At 38.9% G+C, this 24,744-nt stretch overlaps 1 protein-coding gene across 3 annotated transcripts in view; it reads left to right on the top strand.

Annotated features, from left to right (window-relative positions):
• The window catches only part of slc4a4a (solute carrier family 4 member 4a), a 69,760-nt gene that overhangs the window by 8,518 nt on the left and 36,498 nt on the right, over window positions 1-24,744 (top strand). For 2 of the 3 annotated variants that reach the window (XM_042487695.1, XM_042487696.1), the window contains exons 4-7: window positions 5,568-5,741; window positions 17,168-17,303; window positions 19,874-20,034; window positions 22,017-22,196. In XM_042487695.1, the coding sequence (XP_042343629.1) occupies window positions 5,568-5,741; window positions 17,168-17,303; window positions 19,874-20,034; window positions 22,017-22,196 (651 nt within the window). The remainder of the gene's footprint in view (window positions 1-5,567; window positions 5,742-17,167; window positions 17,304-19,873; window positions 20,035-22,016; window positions 22,197-24,744) is intronic. The other variant, XM_042487697.1, reaches the window with a different exon arrangement.

The raw sequence follows: 24,744 nt of genomic DNA, 5'->3' as shown, positions 1-24,744 counted from the left end.
GGTGAACATTTTGTCAGGTGTAACCTCAGCTTGAACCCTGCTTCAATCTCACTTACTTCCCGTGCGTAACCAGCGTCTTAGCTGTGTCTGCATGTGTCCCTGTCTGCTGGCTAAATCTCTTTTTTGGAGTCTCCACTGAGCTCAGTCTCCTCCCTGCTGCTCGCTCACAGCCGATAGCCTTAATTGAAGACTGATAAAAAGAACAGAAGGAGATGAGGTGGCTTGACATTTCTCACATTGTACAAGATAAAAGTCTGGAACAGGATCTCTGGTCCATTGGCCTCAATTATCTTTATCTGACACTGATTAGGCTGTGTTCTCGATCAGGCAAAATATTAGCTATCTGAACTCTGCGTAACAGACGATAGCAAAGCTCAAGATAGAAGATTTGGTTACGTATGCACGTAAACACTCACATGTGGAGTGACCTTAGGTTAGATGTGTGTATTCCTGTGATGTAATTCAGAGTTTGAAGATATTGCCTGTTACAGCTGAGTCAGATGTTAAGAGGACAAAAAGCTGTGAGCATCTCTTCCCTCTTATCCAAGAGTGCATTTTTAAAGCTGTTTTGTATTAGCATGCTGTCAGTGCTGTGTGGCGTATTGCCATCCCTCCCCACTGGTCTGGGCAGGTCCATGCGGTGCGGTTACTGGGGAAACTGGCGGCGGCGTTGCCTCTCCTCAGAAATCTAGTGAGCTAAACAAACCTCCCTGCAAACACAAGGATTTTATTTCATTCAGTGTGTGCTCACAGGCAGCTCCAAAAGAAGTTCTTCTTCCACACCAAAAAAAGAAGAGGAAGTCGTTTCACAAAGCTGCTCTGGCAGTGTGCAAATCTTCCTTTCCAGCTCCTTGACTCAACTATTTTTTATTCCTTCTCGTCCATCACTCTTGTCTCATTCTCTCGCCTCCTTTCTTGTTGTCGTCCAGCCTCTGCAAACGTCTTCAAGCTCTGCTTTATTGCTCATCTATCAGCACTTTGGTCTTTATCTCTTTTTGTGTGTCCATGTCTCTGTTCTCATTTATTAACGCTGCCCAGCCATCTGCTTCTGGGTGTTGTTGTAATACCCAGTAGCTGTACAGCAAGCCTGATTGCCCTTTTGGTCAACTCTGATGTTACAGAATGAACCAGTGTAAATGTAAAACGTGACCCAAAAAATACTTTATATAAATCCAGGCATTTTTTACTTTCTTCGAAAATGAACTTTCTGACTCAGCGGCCAAGGTAGCTGGTAGATGAAATAATCTACCAGTCAAGCATAGTTTTTTTTACCATCCAAAAAAACAGCATAAAAACAACATTTACATTTCCTTCAGTACATTTAAATCAAATGATCGCGGATCAGCTGATGTGCCATACAGCCGACAGCGTAGCACAGCACAAGTAGTAGCGCTGGAGATGGTCATGTTCTGTGACACCGCTTGTGTCTGTGTTAATGACACCAAAAGGCGACAGAGATTCTCAGCATAGTTTTTAATGACATGACTATAATGGTACAAACACTTATCAAGTGTAGAGTGTGGCCCTCAGATTTACTCGTCACTCTGAAAATCTACTTGCATTTGGCTCTTGGGGGGAGTTAAATTCAGATCCTGTTTACTCCATAAGTTTATATTGCTTAAAATTGTAAATACAGGTGAGTGGGTCATTTTGCCTAAATGAGCTGCAAAGAATGTTTTTAGTATTTTTTTTTCAAGTCCCTAACTCCCCTGTTTCAAACACAAAATTCGGTTCACACAACCTGTTTAAAAAAAAACAACTCAACTTTTGGAGTCATTTTTACTTTTGAATGTTGACTGTTGACTTCCACAGCCTCCCCTCATCACAAAGGAAATAAAGTGTACAGATTGATGTTACTTTTTTCAAAGCACTCACTCAGAGTTTCAAGTGATGCTCTGGACATGCAAAAGTTTTCCTTCCAGTCCTTATCAACAAGACTTTTTCTGCATTGTGACCCTGACATTTGTAATGTTTTAATTAGAGGTTGCCCAAATAATCGTTGGCAGTGATATTGTGGCTGTTATTATATCAGCCTTTAGAAATTGATAGACCTTAAAGTTGAAAGTGTAATGTGTCAAAATTACACATACAAAAAACAGGTATAAAATACAAAGCAAAATTGGCGCTTTCAGTACAAAAATGTCATTATCAGCCCTGATAAACTCAAACTGATGCAACTATTTGAACATCTGGTATGAAATGAATAAACATAGTCTGCATGGTACACAAGTGCCGTGCTGTTTATTCATATTGTTTAATTAATTCGTCTTCTGACTGAACTTTCACTCACTAGGAATTTTGTTTCCTAGGGGAGATAAATCCTGTGGTCTTATTTTTCTTCTTGGCCGAAGATGCCATCAGGATGTTAGCTGTGTACGATTGATCTAGTGTTTTTATGTTATCCCATAAACACTGGACCAGTACCGTCTTTGTTGAACCAAAAGCCTAGTGGGCAGCAGCTGTGGTGTGGGTGATACGGGTCTGTCTCGAACTGTTTGTCTGTTTTCTTCTGGAGAGTTCCTCCGCCTCTTACTGACTTTCATTCATTCTGTGTCATGTGAGAGGAGAGAGTCACCAAAACAAACTGACGGATTGAAGAACTTATGTAATAATTGTCAAAAATGTGTTCATGTATATCCAAACAAGTTACATGTATTTAATCTGTTTCTCCTTAGTTTTGGGACACAGTTTGGTCACATCAGCAACAATCATACAAACAAACTACGGACTGATGTTTGACAACAGGCTAATATCTGTATATTGGATTAATCTCACTGAAATGTCATGTGAAAACCACGTTGAAAATTTTGCAGCAGACAGCGAAGCAGAAAACTCAAAATCAGGGTTCCCATGGATCCCTAAAAAGTCTTAAAGGGCATCTGATGAATTAATCTAAAAATAAGGTCTTAATCGGCATTAAAATATCTTAAATAGATCTTTCAAAAGTTTTTAAAAAAGCTTAGACATTATAAATGGGACTTAAAATTATTTTTTCTTATATGTAAAATCTGCATGTCATGTTTATGTTACAATAAAAATTAAGGCTACATTGTTGCAAAGCAATTGATGTCAATTTTGGCTGTGGTAAAAATGGTGTTAAATTTTACAGTGGCATTAATGAAGCCTTAAAAAGTCTTAGATCTAACGTGTCTAAAGCTGTAGGAACCCTGTTCAAAATGTTCCCTTTCAGGAGCCTTTCATGTTTTAGATGAGACAGTTAAAACCTTTTTAAATCTCTCTTGTCTCTAATGCTCAGCATTAGCTTGGTATGCTGAACCGTCGGTGTCACTGAATTTAGATGAACCCTAAAAAAAAGGCATTGTGGTGCCAGTGCATAATGAATGCTGTTGTGCTTCAAGAGAGATCATTGTTTGTTGTTTTGAGGGGTTCAGCAACTTCCTGGTTGGGTCATGTGCAGTGCTTGGCTCAGCGTTACCCGACGTGCTCCAAAAGGCGATGTTTGACACTGATCCCATAGAGCCTTTTGTTTTAGGGGGACTTTTGATGTTTATCCTGAAAGGTTGCTTTTTATAGCCGTCCTCTGCTCAGGAAGGAGAAACATGTGGTACCAAAAATGTAAAACCTCTAAGTTTTGATTAAACTTATGGGGAACCACACAGGTAAAAGAAGAATATAGGTATTAGAGAGAAGATAAAAACTTTGATTGGAGGGGTGTTGACGACACGCAAACCTTTTTTTTTAAATGCTTGTGTGTGTTCAGTACAATATATGCAATAACATACAGGCTAAAACTAAGTGAAAGTGGAGACCAAAATAAGTGAGCGAGTATTGATGGATTGCATCTAATTCACCAGATAAACCCTTTGAAACCTGAAGCAATATAAGCTTTCTTGTGCTGCTTTCAGACACCTTCCACAAAGATTTAAACATTTGAAACCTAAAGAAATTGATTTGATGGCTAAAAGGCAGTGAACAACTTGGCAAGACATCTCCCACAAATTGCAAGAAATAAGGAAAAAAGTAACGAGAAAATTACCTGAAAAATAGTTTTAAAAGAGAGAGAGCATTACAATTGTTAGAAGTCAATTATAATAATAAATATGTGGAAAATGTCCAGAAAAGTGTATAATATTACTATTAGAATTATTGGAATCTATTTTATCATTATTTTTATATCAGTTTTTTCCCCTTTTTTCTCCTTTCCTTTCTTTTGGTAAATTTCAGGTTATTTTTCTTATATTGAAAGAAATCGAGCCAGTTTGCACAGGTTTCAAAGTGTTTAATGGCAGAGAAAAATGTATTGGCAAAATCATTTTTTCAAAACACTCTTACCTTACAATACACATCTTCTCTGACTATCACTAATTGCAGTAAGTTTCAAAGATTTATCGATTGCCAAGTATATCACTACATCAGCAAGTGTCAGTGCAGCTTCGGATCTTTGATATTGTTGCAACAGTCAGCATGTTTGTAATGTGGTTCAGTGCTTTGTGTAAACACACTGACACCATATATCACCTGGAAATGTGTCGATTAAATTCCGTCTGGAATACCAAACCAACACTCCTGATAAATTTAGTTAAGATTAAAGGCCCTGAACCTCAGCCAAGTGACCAGCAGGCAAATGATGTGGTCCATCTGAATGGCGTGTTATTAACAAACAGTCTGGTCTGCTTGGCATCACTGACTCTCAGCCACACAACTACATGTAAAACTGCACGTCCCCTTGGTATTGTGCCAACATACATAACAGGGATGTAGTCATGCAATCAGTTATGGCGTCCTGCTTCTTTTTCTGTCCAATATTTGTTTTGACAGTGTAGTGTGACCTCTATGACCCTGCTCTGCTACACTGTCTTGAGAATGTGAGAATGTTCCCTGTTGAACTGAACTGAGAAGTGGTCAAGATCGGTATAGGGCGGTGATACTCAACCTGCTTTGCTTGGGGGCCGCTTGTGCAAATTGACAGGAGGCCAGGGGCCAGTCACTCTAGGATTTTAGGATGCCTCTAGGATTTCAGGACACTTTTAGTATTTAAGGACATTTGTAGTATTTTAGGTCACTTCTAGGATATTAGGATGTTTCTAGGATGCTTCTTAGATTTTGGACGTTTAAGCATTTCAGGATGTTTCTAGATATTAAGACATTAGAAGCTTAGCTAGGACCTCTGTTAGAAGGTGCGGGGGTTCTTCCACTGGCACTTTTTTTGATAAACTAATACTATTTTGAAGCTTTTTTATGCACTCTGGCACCTTATGTATACTAAAAGTACAAAAACATTTCCCAGTGTCAATTACTTTAATTTCATTGTGAATTAGCAAATGGTGGGCGGTTTACTCAGTACCCTATTGGGGGCCAGATTTGACCATCAGTGGTATAAGGGCATGTTGTATTTTACTTATTTACTTCAGTGCTTATGGCATAATTTTGCAAATGTTGATGCATCTGATTTTGGGTTAGGGTTAGGGTTAGGGTTAGGGAGTGAATGAGTGTGGATTGAGTCTCATCATTTTCAGGAAGTCAGCTGTTCAGGTGCATCATTTGCAGTCTGAATTTGTCAGGATGTTCAGTGTCAGAGAGTTCATCTGCTGTTCTGCTGTCTGCAGGTCATCACACCATCTACATCGGCGTGCACGTGCCCAAGAGCTATCGGCGTCGGAGGCGTCACCGCCGGAGAGCCGGCCACAAGGACAGAAAGGAGAAGTTGACGGAGAACACCTCTGACAAGTCGGATGCAGAAAACAACGATGAGGCCAGCAACAGCATCCTCAAACCTCTCAGTAAGTTCTGATGGACTCCATGTCATGGCTGATTAGGGCTCTTGTCTATCTTTGCTGAAGGATGCTCTCTTTTCCAGAAAAAAGCCCCTGTAACTCTCTGTGACCCCAAAGAAGTTGCTGAGTCCACTTAGTGGCCAGAAATAGCCGTGCATGTCCAGCTGAGTGACAAGTCTGTTTCGACAGAGCAGAGTGAATTTTCATAGGAAGTAATGGCTACTCAGATGTAATTGCACTAGTGCTGATATGAGTCTCTTGAGTACAGTGTGTAAGCGCATGACATCCTGTGCTTTTGTCCTTGGTTGTAGACATAAGTGTGTCTGTCTTTGTGTGCGTGCCGATGTGTTCGCATCTATATGTGTTACTGCTTACGTTCTTGGTTGACTGGAGCTTCCTCCGTCCCGTAAAGAGTGTAAAGTGCGATATGCCCTCAGGCGCAGCTGCTGTGATCTGCGGATGCTCGGATAAAGAGCCCCGGCCTCTTTGAGGGGGACTTGAGAAAGAAAGGGAGGAGGGAAAGGTTACACTGGGTGACTGTGACTTAACATGGGAGTTAAAGTGTAAGCCCAACTCTTACTGATGTCAGCATTTTTTCTCCGCTACGTTCAAGTTAAAGTCCTACTTGCGTTAAAAAAAAACCCAAACAAAACAAAACTCTATAGATGCTTAGTGATTAATAATGTCACAGATTTGAAACAAGCTCTTTTAAAATGAAATTTCAGTACAATTTAAATCAATTTTAAGGAGTCTTAAGATAATTTAACTTTAGAAAAGTTGAGGAAGGAACATTTTGCTGGCATTTTGCATGTCTTTGCTTTTTTTTTGTAAAATTGTGGAGAGGTTTACTTCAAGGGCCGAAAACGTTGGGAACCACAGCTTTATGTCCATATCTTGGTGAAGACAGGTCCTCTTAAAACAATAACATGCTGTAGTTTTGCAGGAAAACAGGATGGAGGGTAATTCTATGGTTACATGAGGTCCATGTGTAGCAGCAGCCTTCTGTGAATAAGGCTTAAAATGTCCTTGCTGTCTGTCAAATCCAATAATGAGGCAGGCCACTGTCATTCCAAAACAGTGACGTCATTTTGCACATGCCTGCAAGCACATGAAAAGACAAGAGGAGCAAAATACACCAGAACTGGATTTTACAGTGTGTATGCATCAGTTGATGTGGGGGATTTTCTTCAGGACATAAATCCAATCAGAAAATAGATTACAGTCAGCCCATCTGGTTGTTGCCACCGGCGTGATGCGTATCCAGCAAAAATAGGGAGTCGTATAGATTTTTGTCAATGTCCATTGACCACAATCAGAAGGGTAGAGATACTTGGGGACACACAGAGGTGTTATAAGCCTTCAAAGTGGCCGAAGAAGTAATTATGGATGTAATGTTGATGTTTCAGTTATCATGTTGCTAGCAGTTTGAAATTCAAATGAATCTACAACATTTAGTCTTATCCCAACATTTACCTCTACCTATTTGTTATTTGTCTTGCAAAAAGATTTGTCCTGCTTTGGTTTTTCCTTAGTGGCACTCGACTGAAGAAACACTACTGCCAAAAGGGTTGTCACAGTACCAAATTAAGAAGCATAAAAAGGTATTTTTTAATTAAGACAAGAACAATACAAACAACATCAATCATCAACATCTGGTGACTTGGCACCATATTTTCGTTGCTGATCAAATAGAGTTGGTGGGATGAGCTGCAAGTGTTTCTTTCTAGTTGCAGGTCCACTTTTTTCATCTTCAGTCGGGAACTTTAAGAGAAGCATAATACTTTTCAGACAGGTTGGTGTTTAGGATAGATGATTAATATTTCAATGATGTTGAAAGGTAGCTTTTCTTACCTCTCGAAATTCCTTAAAGTCCTGGCGTCACAGCCAATCTGACAGTGTTGTGGACGACAGCTAACGTATTCAGCTGCTAGTGAGGGGACGGGCTGTGAGCCTGCCCGTCTGTAGTGGTGTGTGTGTATAGGTGTGTCAATAAGGAGGGGAAGAAGGCACTTTAGGTACCAACACTGTCACATGATGATCATTTTCAGTGCTAATTTTTTAGATTAGTGTCTGAGTATTGAGTTTTTCATTTTTTTAACAACCCAAATTGCAATACAGATAAAGTCAAAGATGACAAAGTAGTTTGCAGTTGTGAAATAGAAACATTTTTGTAGTTTTAGAGTGTTTGTCTGTTCCTTTTTGTTACAGATTTTAGATGATGAAAGCCTAACTCAAACCAAAGTCTTTGATTCTTGAGCATTTAGTTTGACCTGGCAGGCTGAGATGCAGTTGTACTCACTAAAGCTAGTGGATTGCGTCTGTGGAGCCACGAAGGATATCAACCTGTTGTGTGTAAACATTTTTGCAGTTTCTTACTCTTCATTTGCTCACACTTTAACAAGATTATTGTTGCCTGTATTTGCAGATATGATGGATCATAGCCTGGACAACGTTATCGAGGATTTATTGTGGCTTGTGTGATTGCAAAGTCTGACTTTTGTGTTGGGTTGTGTTATTTATGTGTAATGAGATTGATGCTTGAATTTACAAGATTAACTAAGGCTTTTTATGCCATCACCCAGAGACTAATAGAGTGGAGCAGTGATCAGCAGCAACTTTAACAAACAAGACCAACTCACCAGCACACACTTAAAACATCTCTGTGGTTTGGAATATAACTGTTGTTTCTCAAAAACCCTTCAGCATCTTTCAGAGGCTGCTTTCCATTGCTGAAGGTGTAAGAACACAGTGGAGCACTTCGTCTCCCACTTATTCTGTTATTTTTATTCAGACAGGAGACTGTAAGGTGCTTTCAAATTAATTAATTAATAAATTAATAAAGAAAAAAAGTCTGCGTATCATCATTAGTCAATAGTTTGTGCATTGTATACTATTTCCTGTTGAAATATTAGCTTGCAAACATTGGACACTACACCAATATAAATATCCTTCTGTGGGTTAGTGTGAGCAACTGCAGATGGATACAATCTGACTGGATCCCCCTGGTTTAAAAGTGAGGTTATGGAAGTATTTTGGCCTCTGTGGAGTTAAAGGGAAAGGCACCTGGATAACAGCCACACCGGATGCAAATAAAGTTGTTTATTTAATTATGGGTCATTACATATACAGTACACTACATTTAAAAAGCAGCAAGAACCTCCACAATGAGAAAAATAAATAATCTCTAGAAATAAAAATTCTGAGGAATCAAGATGCATCAATAATTATTTTATAATTGAATCAGGGCCCTGCGATTTTTTTGGGGACATTTTTCTTTATTTGGTTTTACTCACATCTGGCTGAAGCCATTTTTTCTTGAAGTTGCTTTTTTAGCAGCTAAACCCAATATTCCAGATAAGCATTTTGTTTTAATATTTGTAGATGTTGAATGTAAAAGACCGAAAAGGAGCTCATCCCACTTAAATTTAATATTTGACCCAAATACAGTCACTAACTCTGTATCATTTTATGCCAAAAAGCATTACTTTTGGAAAGGCCTGAAACAAATGGCAGTGGTTGACTAGCCGTGTCAATTTCAATCAAATTTTGAGGTGCTTGGAGATTCCCACACCTAGTGGATGTGCGACAGGGTAAAGGGATAAATTCATAAATATTTTATTTTGCTCCATCTTTTTTTCACCATTGCTGATTTCCCTTCGATTCCAATCTACCCCAGCTGCATCAGTTTTTTACCTTTTACCTTCAAAATGCTCAATTTTCCTCTTTTCCCCTCCTGAAACTTCATTGCATACCATAAAAAATATGTCAAAGGGGAACAACTCGTCCTTGATTCCCTAAGAAAAAAACCTCTATGAAGTCGCGCTGAGACACGTGTGAAACCCTAGACACCTGTCCATGTTTACAGCAACACTGGTAATTCTCCATTCATGGAAAATGTGACTATGTTGGCAGGAGACTGTGAGCATTGACGTTTTGTTTACAGTGAACACTGTGGTGCTCTGCTGGTTCATATTGGTGAAATAGTGTAAGTGCTGTTGATGTTACGTAAAAATCTGTCATGGAATTAACAGGGCAGTGCAGTTGGTATTATTGTTCAGTCAGTGGCTCATTTACTTTATTGTATGTCAACAGACTTTTGTACAATATAAATTTAATTTGCTGTGAACCCTTAAGTACACTATTGCCACTGGTACCTTTTCAAGTTATTTATTGATTTCTAGTTTGGACGAATATAAGTGCTTGGTTCCTAATAATAGAAAGCAGCTTCTAGTAGAATAGAAAAATAGAAAAAAGTGAATCAAGGATTTTCAGCATGCCGAATGCTTTGTATAGCACTTATGTGCACGTTTTTTTTAAATTTTGGATTACGTTTTCCTTAAAAACAGTGTATACATAATCTCTTTCCATCATCACTTAAAGTCAACTTTCAGTGTGTGGTGAAGTATTAATCAGCAGCGACTCCACTCTCTGCCTAGATTTTCTTATTTTCTTGTTATTTGGCTGTGTTTGTGACATTCATCAGCACAGTGTGCTGGTGAGATTGGGACTTAATAAAAACAAGTCGTAAACTGATAATGGATTTTTAAAGGCTGATAAAATCACAGGAAAAAGCTGACTAATTGGCTGATATCTCCCAATCCTACCAAAAGTTTTTGACAGCGTCAAAATTAACTGACCGTCTAAGTCAAAGTGATAAACCAATGTATTAATCTAAAAGTGAACACCACACTAATCATAATGATCTTGGTTGGAGTGATTATTATTTTTTTTTTTGCTATTAATTTTTTCTCAAAGTCAAGATGAGATTTTCAGTAACACAGTAACATTACCCTGACTTTGTGTATGGAGACTCCACACAAAAAATTGATCAGAGATAGGATGTATTAATGTTACTTGTATTTGAAATAAATATTTTCATTGTTTTTTTAGTATTTTGTAATCGTTAAAAAAGGAAAAAATCGAATGCAGTTTGAAACAAGAAACTTTGGAGCGGAGCAATTTTGTATTTTTCAAAATAATCAAAAATGCTTTCTTCATGATTCATAAAGCAGTAAAAACAAAGCTACGTCAAAACTTTATATTTTACTGCACTGTATGAAACTCTAGAAGGCTTTTATTTTGAAATGAGGGCTTTTAATTTGAAGCAGACTAATGGACTTTTGCTCTTGCTCTAGTGGTGCTATGGTGTTACAGCCCTCAAATTCATGTTAATACAAGTTAATATGCAGAGTGGAACCGCTAAACACGGTCACACAGCAAAAGGAAGCTGCTCGGAGCTTGTGCGACGTCCTACTGGCATATACTAATCGGCTGAACTGATAAAACGGTCGTTCCCTGATAATAGGTAGTGACCAGGTGCCAGATCGTAAGCAGCACACATCATGTTCAAGAAAGAATTTTTTTTTTTTTTATTTGGTGTATAGATAAGGTTGGGGACAGTGCTCAAGAGTCTCTCATGGGTGTTTTGTTGGGTTTATTTAGTAACTGTGAAGACGAGAGCTTAATTGTCATACATGTCAATATTTGTGTAGCTTACATGTGCTAGCTGACCTTTAAGGGTCAAACCAGCCGCGGAAGCTAGTGAGTTAGCTTACTGACCGTTCAACATCATGACTTTGAAGTAATTGTTAAAAAAAGAATCAAAATCATTGCAGTTTACATTTTTAAGTTCTTTTTGTCTGTTACTTTTCCAACCTTTGCAACAAAAAATGTTTTTTTTTCGTGCTCTTGGCTATTTGTGACTCTAGCAGCTCTGCTCAACATTTCTTTGGAAAATATTTACACAACTATAACTGGAATCCGCAGGCAGGCATCTGTCAGGCATGCCAAAATTGACAGGCATGCAGTATACCTAATGTCCTACTGTTATTCACTGCCCTCCTCCGTGAAGCTCCCTCTGGGAATCATGGCCGGCCCCCAGGGGGAAGGCGCTTGTCTGTTGTCTGGATTGAAATCCTCTTGTTTGGTCAGATGGACGCCGCAGGGACTGAGAGTACATCCTCCTGGTTACATGAGTGTCCACTGCAGGGCTGTTTGACCCCTGCTCGTTTTGATGAGGTTGTTTTTTTTTTTTCAAAGCTTTTTCTGAGTCCTTTTAGCAGGATCAAATGTTCTCTCAAAGTGGATTACAACGATTACTCAGAAAGTTGGTTCTCATGCACAAAGTTTAAATTTCCCGTAGTCAGACACGGCAAGCTTTGACTGCTCTGATGTATTCTTTTTTTTGTGAATTCAGTGTACTCGCTTCACTGGGAGGATACCGTCCTCTCTCAGAATTGAGAGATTTATAAAGACTTTCAAAAATGATTCGGTAAATTCAAAGGTCGAGTTAGAAAATCTGCCCGTTTTTCTCCTGGTTCCTGAAAAGTTGACATTTTGGAGTGACACAGCTTTCACATGGTTAACTTAATATGTGTTCCATCCCTAAACATTTACTGGTATCGCTTTGAAAGACAACTGAGACACTTTTCAGTGAGAAATGTGTCTGTAATGTATACCCAACCCCCCCGATTTTTCTGGCTTCATGTGATATTTACATGTTTCTCACGTATCAGAAAGCAATGACAGGCTCTGTAAAATGTCCTCCTGTTCTTGCACATTGCAAACAGAGTGGAAATAGGTCTGCAGTTGTGAGATTAGATTGCCTACTGAGCAACAGACTGTTGGAGATATTCTTCAGTGTTATAGGAAAAAATAAATTGCATCAGTAGAAAAGGTCTGTGGATATTGATTGTGTAAACCACTTACGGTAAACCTTTGCAAAGCCATCATTTTGTTTGACTGTGTGTCTGTGTGTCTTGACATTCATATTCATATTTTGGTAAATCATGAAATTCAGAGTGTAATTACTCTGTAATCTTTGACTGTTGTTTAGCAAAAGTCACAGAGGTTGGCTTAGATTTTTAGATTCAGGTAGTTTGTTGTGTTGTGTGTTGTGTTAAGTGGAAATATGAAAGAAAAAATGACAAAAGTTTGAACAAGATGAATCAAGACTTTAATGGGTTCACCCCTATGGCAAGAGGATTAAATGATTCATAAAAACACTGGTAATGTTGCAGAGTGTTCCTGGACAGAGTTGTGCATTAAGCCCTTTTGTAGCGTAAACAAACTTCAGAGTCACACTCAAACTTGACCCTGCTGTGATGAGTTGCATTGGGCTGTTTACAGTGAAAGCACAGAGCAAATGTGTCTGGACATTCAGTCCACCTGCACACAGCACAGAGGTCATTTCATTTCAGGTTGGGTCCCCCCAGCTGGTATTTGTTAGGTTCCCATCAGAACTGGCCCACCTCAGCTATCACAACAAAATACCAGAGCTAGATGGTCTGAGTATAAATACTGTGCTTTCAATGAATCACCCTCTGGGTGTTACTCTGCATTCAACCCAATCCCTGTCCCCTGCCTGTGGTGCAAGCTGCCCTGCATACTGAACGTGAGACTTTGTGGCATGGAAAACATTTCCTGTACTCTCTCAGTGATCCTCTCTTTGCTTTGAATGAATGACACGGAGTTGCATTATCATTGCATGTACAGTCACAAACAATGAATGTGCTATTAGACCCCATGTAGTCTCATACTGTGCTGAGTTTTTGCAAAAAGGTCAGAGGAGATGGAAGGTATTTGTGTAGGATGCATGTCAAGAGTGGGACTAAACAGGCCTTTAGTGGCAGTCACACTAAGCTTTCTGCCGGGCAGCGGGCATTCTTCCTCCATCCCCTATCCCATGAGCCTCTGCTTCTGGGACAAAGTCCCCTTTGTATGCCCATGGCTCTTGGCTAGAGCACACAGAGCTTTGAAATTGCGTTTGAACGATGGGATTTTCATTTCTATCCCTCCTTTTCGTGCCTGCTCTCACCCCTCTTTGCTTTCACTCTGCACTGAGCCTCACCCCCTAACCCTTCTCACCCACCCTCCCACCTTCCCCTTAGCACCAGCACTCTGCTTGTCAGCAGCTTGCGTTTTTTTCCTGGATGGCTCAGATAGGCAGCATCTTCTCATCAGGAATTAACAAGTTCACTTGGATCAAATTTTTGACAGTCTGAGATGTCTACAAGCTGATCTTACTTACAACAATCTAGGAAAATTTTGTGAATTATTTTGTGAAAGTCTGTAAAAATTGTGAAGTGTTAGCAACAAAGTTAGTCTGACTTAACTTGATTATTACAGAGAGGATTTTGCAAATGAAGTTACAAGATCTGAGAGTTCTATTTTGTTAAGAAAATACAAATATGACTGACTACTTTACAACCAGCAGAAAACATATATATATATATTTCACCGTAAATTGGATTGTTTTATTACATTATTATTATAATTATGAAATCTTTAATCCTGCACACTGGAAAGAAAACAGTACTGTGTTGCTGCTACTCTTTCTGTACCACCTCTTTTTTATTTAACTGTATGCACATATAGCAATGCATGACCCTACAACCCAAAAGGCTTTGACCCTCTCTTTGCACTGCTTGCTATTGTTTGCATGCAGTTTCGGCCATATAGGTACTTAAAGCTTGTTTTAACTGTTTACTGTAATCAGGGTAAATTGCTGTGGATATAAGTGTCAGCTAAATGTGTGAAACGCACATGTAAATTATTCCACCCAAGGTGTTATTAAACAGGTCGCAGTGACTTAAGCTAGTTACAGCTTGTGGAAATGTGTGTGTGTGTGATTGTGTATGTATGTGTGCCAGCAGACAGTTTATCCCCCACCTAGTAATCTTACAGCTGCTTGTCTGGCTCGTACCTTCTGCTGTTATTGTGGTGCAGAAAACACAATAGGGGGAAACTGCAGGCCTTTACTTCATTTACTGATTGACCACTTACTGCTGCTGTCTGAATGGATGAATGAATCAGTCATTGTGGTGGGTGATGTCATGTTAATTGTGGTGTGCATGTAAATGTCTAAATTTCACCTGCAGAAAAAAGTCTAGTTAAAGACAACACTGAAATATTGTCCTTTCTGTGATGAAGAGGTTTTGACGAAATCATCATTTCTAATTTCTCTTTTCACCAAATGGGTTTGTCACTCTGACTTAACCTACTAGACATTTGTTTTCTCTAGGTTTTCCTAGGTTTACAGTTTTTTCTTTACATGTTTTTTTAAGACAGACAAAGATTAGGAGTCAGAGGAAAACACTGACCCACCTTATAGTGAATAAAAATGGTTACATCTTAATATATATTTAATATCTATAGTCAACCCTCTGTTGCCACAGTATTTGCAAGCTGTTATGTAATCAAATCAGGCAGCTTTGTTATGATAGCACGCATGCACACACACACACACACACACACACACACACACACACACACACACACACACACACACGCACACTTTAGTTTTTGTGCTCTTGTGAGGACCCTCACTGACATCATGCATTCCTTAACCCTTTCTCAACAATCACAGCTATGTGTCCAAACCATTAACCAAAACCTAATTCTAACCCCAACCCTAAAACCAAGTCCTAACTCTCAAAAAGACATGGGGACCAGAAAAAATGTCCTTGCTTTCTAAAAAGGCAACTCAAATTAGTCCTCACAAAGATAAAGGTACAGTTTGAGAGCACACAGACTGTAAGGACAACTCAGTGGTTATTTTATCACGTAGACTAATGCAATATATTCCAGCAACTTTGCCAATAACAAAATATTAGAATAACATTTTAAGTTAACTATACTGTACAGTTAGTGTGTTTATTGTACAAACTAAACTTTTAAAACTTTAAAAAATACTGGAGAAGAGCGATGTCTGTACTAGTTATGTAAATGCACTAATTATATGCTGCATTTCTATACTACTCTGTACTAAAATGCTTTACTATTCTGCAAAATAGTAATTCTCTCAGATTAAGATTAGACATTTTAATAACGTTCAGTTAAGAAGGAGCTGATGCAGGTCAGTATGTGACCTTTAGTGTATTATTATATAGGGAAGCACATTTTACATCACATCATTTGCAAGAAATATTAAAATTGGAAATAATTTTATTTAATATAGTTCATTCCATTCTTTTACAAAGAATACAAAACAGTTTTTGTTTATACAAAACAGTCTCTGGACCTTATTTGATAACTAGTGTGGTTAAATACATGTTGCACATTGCTGAGCTGTCACTAGAACTGTTAACTTTTTTACTATAATGCATTAATACTGTTATCACACTGAACATCCCTCTGAGCCCGCTCAAACTTTACGACTTTAGATGGAAAAAAAAACCGAACTGGTCAAATATTCATATTGAACTGCAGATCTGATTGGACTGGTGGAATTCAGAGAAGGGGTTAGCCCTAAGTAGGAGTATATATGAGTAGTTTCTAAGAACTTAGGAAAGAGTTTATGTTTAAGCTTAGTAATGAATTCATGAATCACTGATGCAGTCCTATCCAGGGTCTTCTAAATGGAGTTGAGCCTTCATTACTGTTTTAAGTTGCATCTCTGCTTTTCCTGCTTTCATAAATCAAAATATCTGTCGAGAATATTGGAAGTGCACCAAAATGTTTGGAAGCTTATTATCAGGAAAAACTGATTCAGAATTATTATTGATCACAATAGCAATAGCAGTCTGATTCTTCGAACAGGGATGTCATCGTTTTGTTTATTTGACCTTTAGCTCTAATGATGCGCCACGCAAGATCAGTGGCCGTCTTCGTTTTCTGCATGGATGGGCCTGCTTTCATTAAAGGGGGCGGTGTCTGTTTGTGGGCATTCAAAGTTCAAATATTGTTTCCACTTGTTGGAAACAAGCGATGATGGTGTCGACCATTCGCAACATGTTTGAATAGCGCTGAAAAGTATAGTTTATATATCAATCCCGTTGAAATTCTGTTTGTGTTGCTCTCTAAATATTCAAATGAGAAGACAAGGGGAAGGAAAGCCAAGCCTCTGTGAAAGAATAGGCCAGTTTGTGAACCATTTCCTAATTGTTAATGAGGGGCTCCAGGGCAGCTTGCCAAGGCTGGAGGGCCAATGGTGAAGGCCTGTTTGAACAGTGAAAGGGGGGCAGAGAGGGAGAGGGGGCTAGCTGTGGGGACACTGTCACTGAGGGGACCCCTAAACCCCATCGGCCCCCTCCTACCTGGTCCACAAAGTGCTGGAGCAGGCAGCTGAGAGCGGCTGTCACTTCCACCCGAGACTTTAATGAGGGTCTAGCTGCAGCTTCGGGACTCTGATGAGCTTTTGTGGCTCGCTATCTGAGGAGCAAACCCTGGGTCAGCTGATTGGGAGAGTAAAGGGGGGGTCACTGAGTTTTTAAAGATGTCCAACAACAACAATAACCAAGAGGAGAAGGAGGAAAAAGAAGATGACACAGAGGAGAAAGGAGAGGAGGTCATGGTAAAAATCCCACCACCTCCACCTCCTCCTGAGGTCAACGGGAAGGGTCCAGCTGAGGAGGGAAAGCCGTTGCCCAAACCCCTGCCCAACGGGCACCATTGCCAGCCTATGAACCGCAGTATTTTTCCTCTCTCCGCAGTCTCGCCTGCAGCAGAGAGGATCCGCTTCATCCTGGGCGAGGAGGATGACGGCCCGGCACCCCCTCAACTCTTCACCGAGCTGGATGAGCTGCTGTCGGTGGATGGACAGGAGATGGAGTGGAAGGAGACGGCCAGGTAAGGACATCAGTCTCAGACTTATTTTCTGAGTTCCTGTATGTGCACCTTTGATTTTACAGTTTTAACCCTTTGAAATTTGAACAAATTGGCTTGATTTTTTTTCCAAAAACACAAAGGCAATGAGCAACAAAAAAAAGAAATATCCCAAAAATTAGCTAAAACAAGAAAATTACCTGAATTTTTATTTTTTTTTAAACAGAATGAAAGAAAAGAAAAAAACTAAAGAGTCTAAAAAAACAGGGAAACAACTCAGAAAAAGTGCTTTAAAAGTGTAATACTTCTGTGACATAATTTGAATATGTAAATTTGACAGTTTTCCCTTTCTCCCCCTAGATGTTTTCCCTGTAAATTTTATTTAAAAAAATTCTAAATCTCTTGCACAGTTTCTCAAAGATTACCTCAAGAACTTTTACTTTAGTGCTTTTCATAGTTTTCAGCAGCCAAATAAGTGATCAAAAATCGGTGAACTTAAGCTAGTTAACAGTCCTAAATCAGGTCTTCAAACATCAGGGACTTTGCAGTGTGCGCTGAATTTCAAGCAGCATAAAAAGTGAGCTCACAGGGGTTCACAGGTTTCTTCTGTGTGTCCCACTAGTGGGATGGGATAGATGGGCTGATTGTTTATATACATCATTAGTGTTGGTTGAGTGGAGTGCTCTCAGGGGGAAACTGGCTCCCTGGGCTGCTGTTTGCGGCTCCAAACGAGTTATCCTAACCTCTGACCAATTGTACTGCAGATAGAAGTTACATTTTGGTTCACTGTTTGTTGATGGTGAACTCTACCGAAGAACTCTGCTGTCACAGTCTTTTAGTGCACTTGAAGTGCTTTTACTTTTACTTCAGAAAAAGTCTTAAGGCTAAGTTTTGCTAAGTTTGCCTCTGATGCACACAGCAAATTGATATTAGATTGATGAAGGATTCGCACAGATTGTATTTAACTAATTATGTTAGAATTAATCAGTCATGCAGGAACCTACCCATTTGGGAATTATGATTAAAATAAGGTTTAACTTGGGCTGGACAAAACATGTCAGTCAGAATGCAAATGAAGTGAAAGTGCTTTATGATGTTTGACACTTTGGGCTTGGGAACTACTGATCATGTCAACCATCTGGAAAAACCCTAATTATCAAAAGTAAGTGATTGTCATTCTGACAATATTCAGTACACAGGGGAACAAAATTGTTTCTTTAGTGGTACGCTTTACACAATAAGGACAGAAACTTTTTTGTTTTGTTAAAGTGGAAAGACAGTTTCTTAACCAAATAAGGTATGAGTGATGGGGAAAATGTTTACATCAATTCCCTGCAGTCAAGAGTTTCAACTGAAGTACCACAATAAATTTATATAATTAGGAAACCGGTACAATAGAATTAGCAGGGTTCAAAATGTTAAGAGGACTACACTTTCAGAACTTTCAAAAATGTGTCAGTATTTATTCAGTGCTGACATATTGCTTACAAAAGGTGAAATGAACCAACCCTGCATCTTTAATGTCAAACTTATTATTCTGAAAATAACTGCAGAGATTAAGACCCGGTCCAATGTCCCCCTGAGTGCACTCAGTGGATTCAAAATGAATAAAAGATCTCACAAGTGCCGGGTAGTGTTGGCTGTCCGCCAAATGCGATTTTGGCAGCCAAAACTGGGAAAATGAAACCCTGGTTTAGAAACAACTTCTCAGTACCAGTTGAGTTTTTCATCTCCCTGACTCTGAGGAATTGGGGAGTGGAAGTAATTAAATACATAGAAAGAGAAAATAGAAATGATAATACTAATACTGAATTCAAGAAACAGATTATTTTACCTTAACCATAAACATAAGTAAGAATTGAAATCCCACACAACCTGGTTATAGGAATTTCTTCATAATTGGCACAAATGTCCACTTTGAGTCGTGAAAAGAATACCTCCAGAACACCTTGAGTGAATTTCTTTAAATTTGACACAAATATTTATTTGGACTCAACAACGAACTGATTAAAATTTTGGTGGTCAAAGGTCAAGGTCACTGAGACCTTGTGTCTGCCTCTTGGAAGCAATATCAAGAGGATCTCTAGGGAATATCATCGAATTTGGCACAAACATCCACTTGGACTCGAGAATGAACTAATTAGTATTGGGATGTCAAGGGTCAAAAGTCAAGGTCACTGTGACCTCACAAAATTTTCTTTGGCCATAATTCCAGCATTCATGTGCTAATTATGACAGAATTTCACACAGGTGTCTTATAGGACAAAATGATGAAGTGATGACATTATAAATCTCAAAGTTCAACAATGCTGTAAACTGTCATTGCAACTTGACTGCTGTGTGGAGGCAGTATTGTTAGATGCTCATGTTTAATATTTATTACTTTGCATGATGATACGTCGCTCGGTCATGTGATGCAGCTTGATGTTTCAGTCAGTCATCATTTGTATCTCAGGTCATCATTATTCGATGTATGATATTGCACAGCAAGATTATGGCATAAAATATAATAATATCATACCCTGTTTTAATGATTACATGATCTGTTATTGGATGTCTTGAGTTCTCAGTTTCACCTCTTTTCGTCCCTCTAGGTGGATAAAGTTTGAGGAGAAGGTGGAGAAAGGAGGTGAACGCTGGAGTAAACCCCACGTGGCCACGCTGTCCTTACATAGCCTTTTTGAACTGCGGACGTGCATAGAGAAAGGCACCATCATGCTGGACCTGGAAGCTTCCACTCTACCTCAGGTTGTTGGTAAGTTTGCTGCATGTCACCAGGCAGTTTATATCTGTAAAGAGATAAATTGCTTTATGGTGGTGTGCAGCCAAATTTTCAATGGCGAGTGTGTGTCTTTTTATTATAAAGGAAACATAATAACGCCACCCAGATTAAGTTCATGTTTAACACAAATAGGAAGGGCTTAGACATTGTTACCAACAATGAAAAGTTGTTATTTATTGAATTTATGAAGCACATCATTTTTAAACAGGAGACTGGGGTCATCTAATACACAAAGTTAGTGTTTTTTCAATAACTGACCAAGACCACAATCATTAAAGATCCTCTCCATTCAAAACTCTGTTGGCAGCTCATTAACAGTAAAAACAGTTTTCACAGCCTGAACATTACTCCTCGTGAATACCAAATTGATTTTGAAAATCTGTTGTGCCCTTTCAAGTGAATATTACATTATACTATAGTTTTTTTTAGTGATTTTAATGAGTACAGGTCTTTTATTTCCTTCACTATTATACAATGACATTGATGAAGGTCAGCAGAGAAGCCGTCTGCCAGTTTGATTTGATCTGCTCTGTGATGCAGAGTATATGCAGAGCTGCTTCGTGATGTTGCGTGCAGGTTCATGGATTGATGCACATCACACACAGAGGCGCAGAGGTTTCCTTCCTGCTTCTTTTCTGCTTTAAGAGAAGCAAAAGTTCAGAGCTCCAAGTCAGGTCCAGCCTGCACTGTACTTTATGTTAGAACACTGAGCGACTGAAGTAGTAGTTTGTAAATGTTCACACAAAAACTTCCTAATTTGAGGACAGCCAACCGTCTTTGTCTGCATGAGGAGGCAGGAGGAAGCGTTACCACTCAGAGTGATTAATGTGAAGTAATTGAGTGTGCTGCACGGACTGCACAGGCCGAGCTGAGCTGGGCCTCTTGCTTTGAGTCCAGCGGACCTGACTGATGGGCCATTAACAGCACTGCCCCTCCACAAGAAGAGAAACGCCCCGAGGCTGCTATCCGTCAGCATTCAGGCTTCTGACCTTCTTTTTAAAAATAGGCAAGACCTTTTGATTGAGCTGTTTCATGATGCCACGAATAGACTTTCATAAAGGAGCATTACAGTACAGTCTGGGTGGCCCTAATTGAGTCCTTAGAAGTATGAAGAGACTTTTTATGGTGACTCAGTTATTTACTTTGAGTGATGCTGTTACTAAATTAAGACTGTTAGGTAAAATGGCTGCGTGAAAGCAAAGAAAGATCCAAAAAATGAAAACATGTTCATAAAGAACAGCAGGATTGAATTGTGTTTCTCAAAAAATTTGTTTAGTTTATATTGATTGTTTTTAATTGTTTAGAATGATCCTCAGAACTTAAAAAATACTTTTGTCTCATGAAGCTTAATGAATTCATGTAACAATGTAGTAAAGTGCTTAATCAATTAGTAAATTCACAGAAAATGTGTCAATCACAATCCTGATAATTTATCAAATTTTTGATCTTGCACATATACAGGGTTCATATGGACCCCTGAAAAATCTTAAAAGGCAGTGAATTCAATAATGTAAAAATAAGGCCTTGATTAGTATAAAAAATCAGTCTTTCAAAAGTCTTAAAAATGCTCGGGGCATGGGAAATCTGACTTGCCGTAAGCTGAAGGAACCCTGATGAAGTAAAAATACCAAACATTTCTTTGACCAGTGGGTTGACTTTTAGGCTTTGCTGTTTTTTTTCTTTTTTAAACTAATGTCAATCTAAATTGAATAAATTTGGGTTTTTTATGCGTTAGTCTGACAAGTAAGACATTATAAGACATCTTTTTGGATTTGGGGTGTTATTGGGTGTAATAATGTAGTTTTTTGTGTCATAATTTCAATGTGGTTAAACTCCAAATTGTAAAACATTCCTCCCTTCAGAAAAAGACTGAAATCATCTTCCCTTCCCGTCCTCTCTTCCTTCCCTCCCTCCCTCCCTCCCTCCCTCTCCCTCTTCTCTCTCTGCGTTTTCAGAGATGATCACTGACAACCAGATAGAGATCGGCCAGCTGAAACCAGAACTGAAGGACAAGGTGATGTACACGTTGCTACGGAAACATCGTCACCAGACCAAGAAGTCCAACCTGCGCTCTCTGGCTGACATCGGCAAGACGGTCTCCAGTGCAAGTAGGCTGTTTTCCAACCCGGAAAACGGTAATACTGATGCCAGTTTGGTGCAGTCCTCTTTTTCTTTAAAAGATGTAAAGCAAAAAAGTCAAGTGGAGTATCTCACTCTTTAATAGATTTAGCTGCACATTCCTGCATTATTAGGTTTAATATAGATGTTTTTGTCACCTTAAGTTATGACCTGAGGTGTAAAATGAGGGTAGTGAGGAAAGCCACAGTAAGTGATGAAGGACACACTGCTGCCCTCCTCTGCATGAACCCACTAATGTGGCACTCAATAATCCGAAATAAGTGCCAGCTCACCTTAACAGATGCTGAAAACTTTTTTTTTAATTAGAGGCCTGATCAGAAATTTTGGCCTTTATGCTTTATTTTGAAAAATTCGATCAGCGCTACTACCACTTGCTTTCTAAATCTGTCATTGAAGTAGTGAAACTTACATTTGAAGATGTCTTTTGCTAATTCATCACAAACATTTGGTGACATCACTCACTTAATATACTCAGTGTAGGATGTTGTACTAACTGCATTCACAAATATATTAGACCTAATTGATCAGCGCCTGTAAGAGCAGATGGAGCTATCATCAAATTGAATTAAGCTGTAAATTTCGACACTGCAGAATAGATTTTAGCACATTAATTTATAACACTAGGTACGAAAGTCCAAGGCTGTGGGAGATCATAAAACTGACCAGTATTTTTATAGGATATGTGACTAATAGAGATTAAATTAATTACAGCTGTCAAAATCTCTGAATTTGATAAATGTTCATATGATTCTCACTTCTTTAACTCAATTACTTAACTTAACTTAATTTTGGACACTTCAAAGAATACAAAAGTAATTTACCAAAGAATGTAACCCCTCTTTTCATCACACAGGGCGGGCTGTCACTTTACATCAGTGAAACTTATCCCAGACAAATGATTACAAAGAGAACTGAATTCATATTCTTGCAAAGAGTACACAAAAGCACTGAAAGTAATAAAACACTTAAAAAAATGGCTTAACTGGCTGTATGAAATGAATTTAACATCAGTCTGCTGCCAGCTGCAAAAAAGGCTTATTGGGATTCATTATGTTACAGAATCCTTTGTTAATGACATTGAAATGAGCAACTGATGAATATTTTCCTCTGACGGCAGCACAGAGCTGCAAGTCAACACCTTATTAAACCTCATTAAACAGCAGAAGACAGAATATTGAATTAAATAGCTCTATTCCCGTGGCACTACTATTACAAGGGGACGATCAGCAATAATTGTGGAGGCTGGCTCCACCGAAGCGGTTTTCGTGAGGCCAGCATATTTTTTTTAACTCCTTGTAATGGGAGAGACGCTTATTTAGGCTATGCTACAAACCCCAGCATAACAAGGTGCTGTCTTTTTTGTTTGTTTTTTTCCGCCAAGAGTGCTGAAGAACAACAACAATGAAGGAGAAATATGTTCATATACTATGTATCTGTACATATATTAATACATGTTTCCTTTCATGGACCCATATGGACAGTTAGGTCCGTCCTCTCTCCCTACAATTGTCTGCTTTCCCTTCCTCCAGAGCAAGTACTCTACCTTGTGCCGACATTCTTACTTCTTTGGATATTCTGTATCACAGCAACCAGACGCAAAGTATTTTAGCTCCTCCAAGGCGCTCTCACACGCGTCCAGCTCAGTGTCTCCAGAGAAGCACCTGGCGTTTTCAGCTGGGTGGACGCAGGCTCTTAATTCTCTTAATTCTATTTGCCATGTCCGTAATTTGTCATGAAAAAAATCCATTGCAAACTACCAAATGTGTTTCACCAAACACAGAATTTATGATAATATTAGTATAGTGTGACTAATGTCATGCAAGTTTTTACATTTTCTAGTTTTCGCCACACCTCTTTCCCAGCCAAGAGTTATAAAGGCTGTATTTGGCCCCTCTTGTTGCGCAGAATTCGGAGAAAGAGTAAGCTGATATTAATCAGATTAGTGAAATCTCTAAATATGATGATATTGATGATGTTAAAATGTGTGACCATATTGGTTCTGTTTGTTTCATTCACATTTAAAAACTGAAAAAAGGAGGTTAACGCTATATATCTATGCTAGTTGTGCTGTGTAGTGTTCCTCTGTGTGTAAGGTGAAGTTACATATCCAGGGGATAATGTCAGTAAATTTCAGTAAATTACAGACTTGCTTATTTTGTACGAATGCGCCGCATGAATCACAGGCATGGGGTTTATTTCTAAAACACAAGAGGTCCCCTAGTAAAACTAGTGCCATATGAATAGAGCTTTAGACTCTAAAGGGGTGAGATTTAAGTAAAGTGACAGCCCTAACACACACTGATGTCTAACTGATGTTAACAACACGTGTATGAATGCTTTCACATTGAGTGACACAATGAGTAACTAGATGTTTCACTGTGTTGACAATGTAATTAATCTGTTACCGGCCATGGGTCTTTGGAAAGTTATTTATGACCTGCTATCAGATTTATGAAACCAGTTTATGACTATCAAAAGAAATATTCTGTGATCAGTTTTGTAATGGAAACTCGTCACATAAAAACTGAGCCTCTAATCAGCATC

The sequence above is a fragment of the Plectropomus leopardus genome, chromosome 6 (assembly GCF_008729295.1).
Source record: "Plectropomus leopardus isolate mb chromosome 6, YSFRI_Pleo_2.0, whole genome shotgun sequence".
NCBI classification, from domain to species: domain Eukaryota; kingdom Metazoa; phylum Chordata; class Actinopteri; order Perciformes; family Serranidae; genus Plectropomus; species Plectropomus leopardus.
The sequence above is the reverse complement of the archived record's forward strand: the minus strand, read 5'-3'. Positions and strand labels throughout refer to the sequence as shown.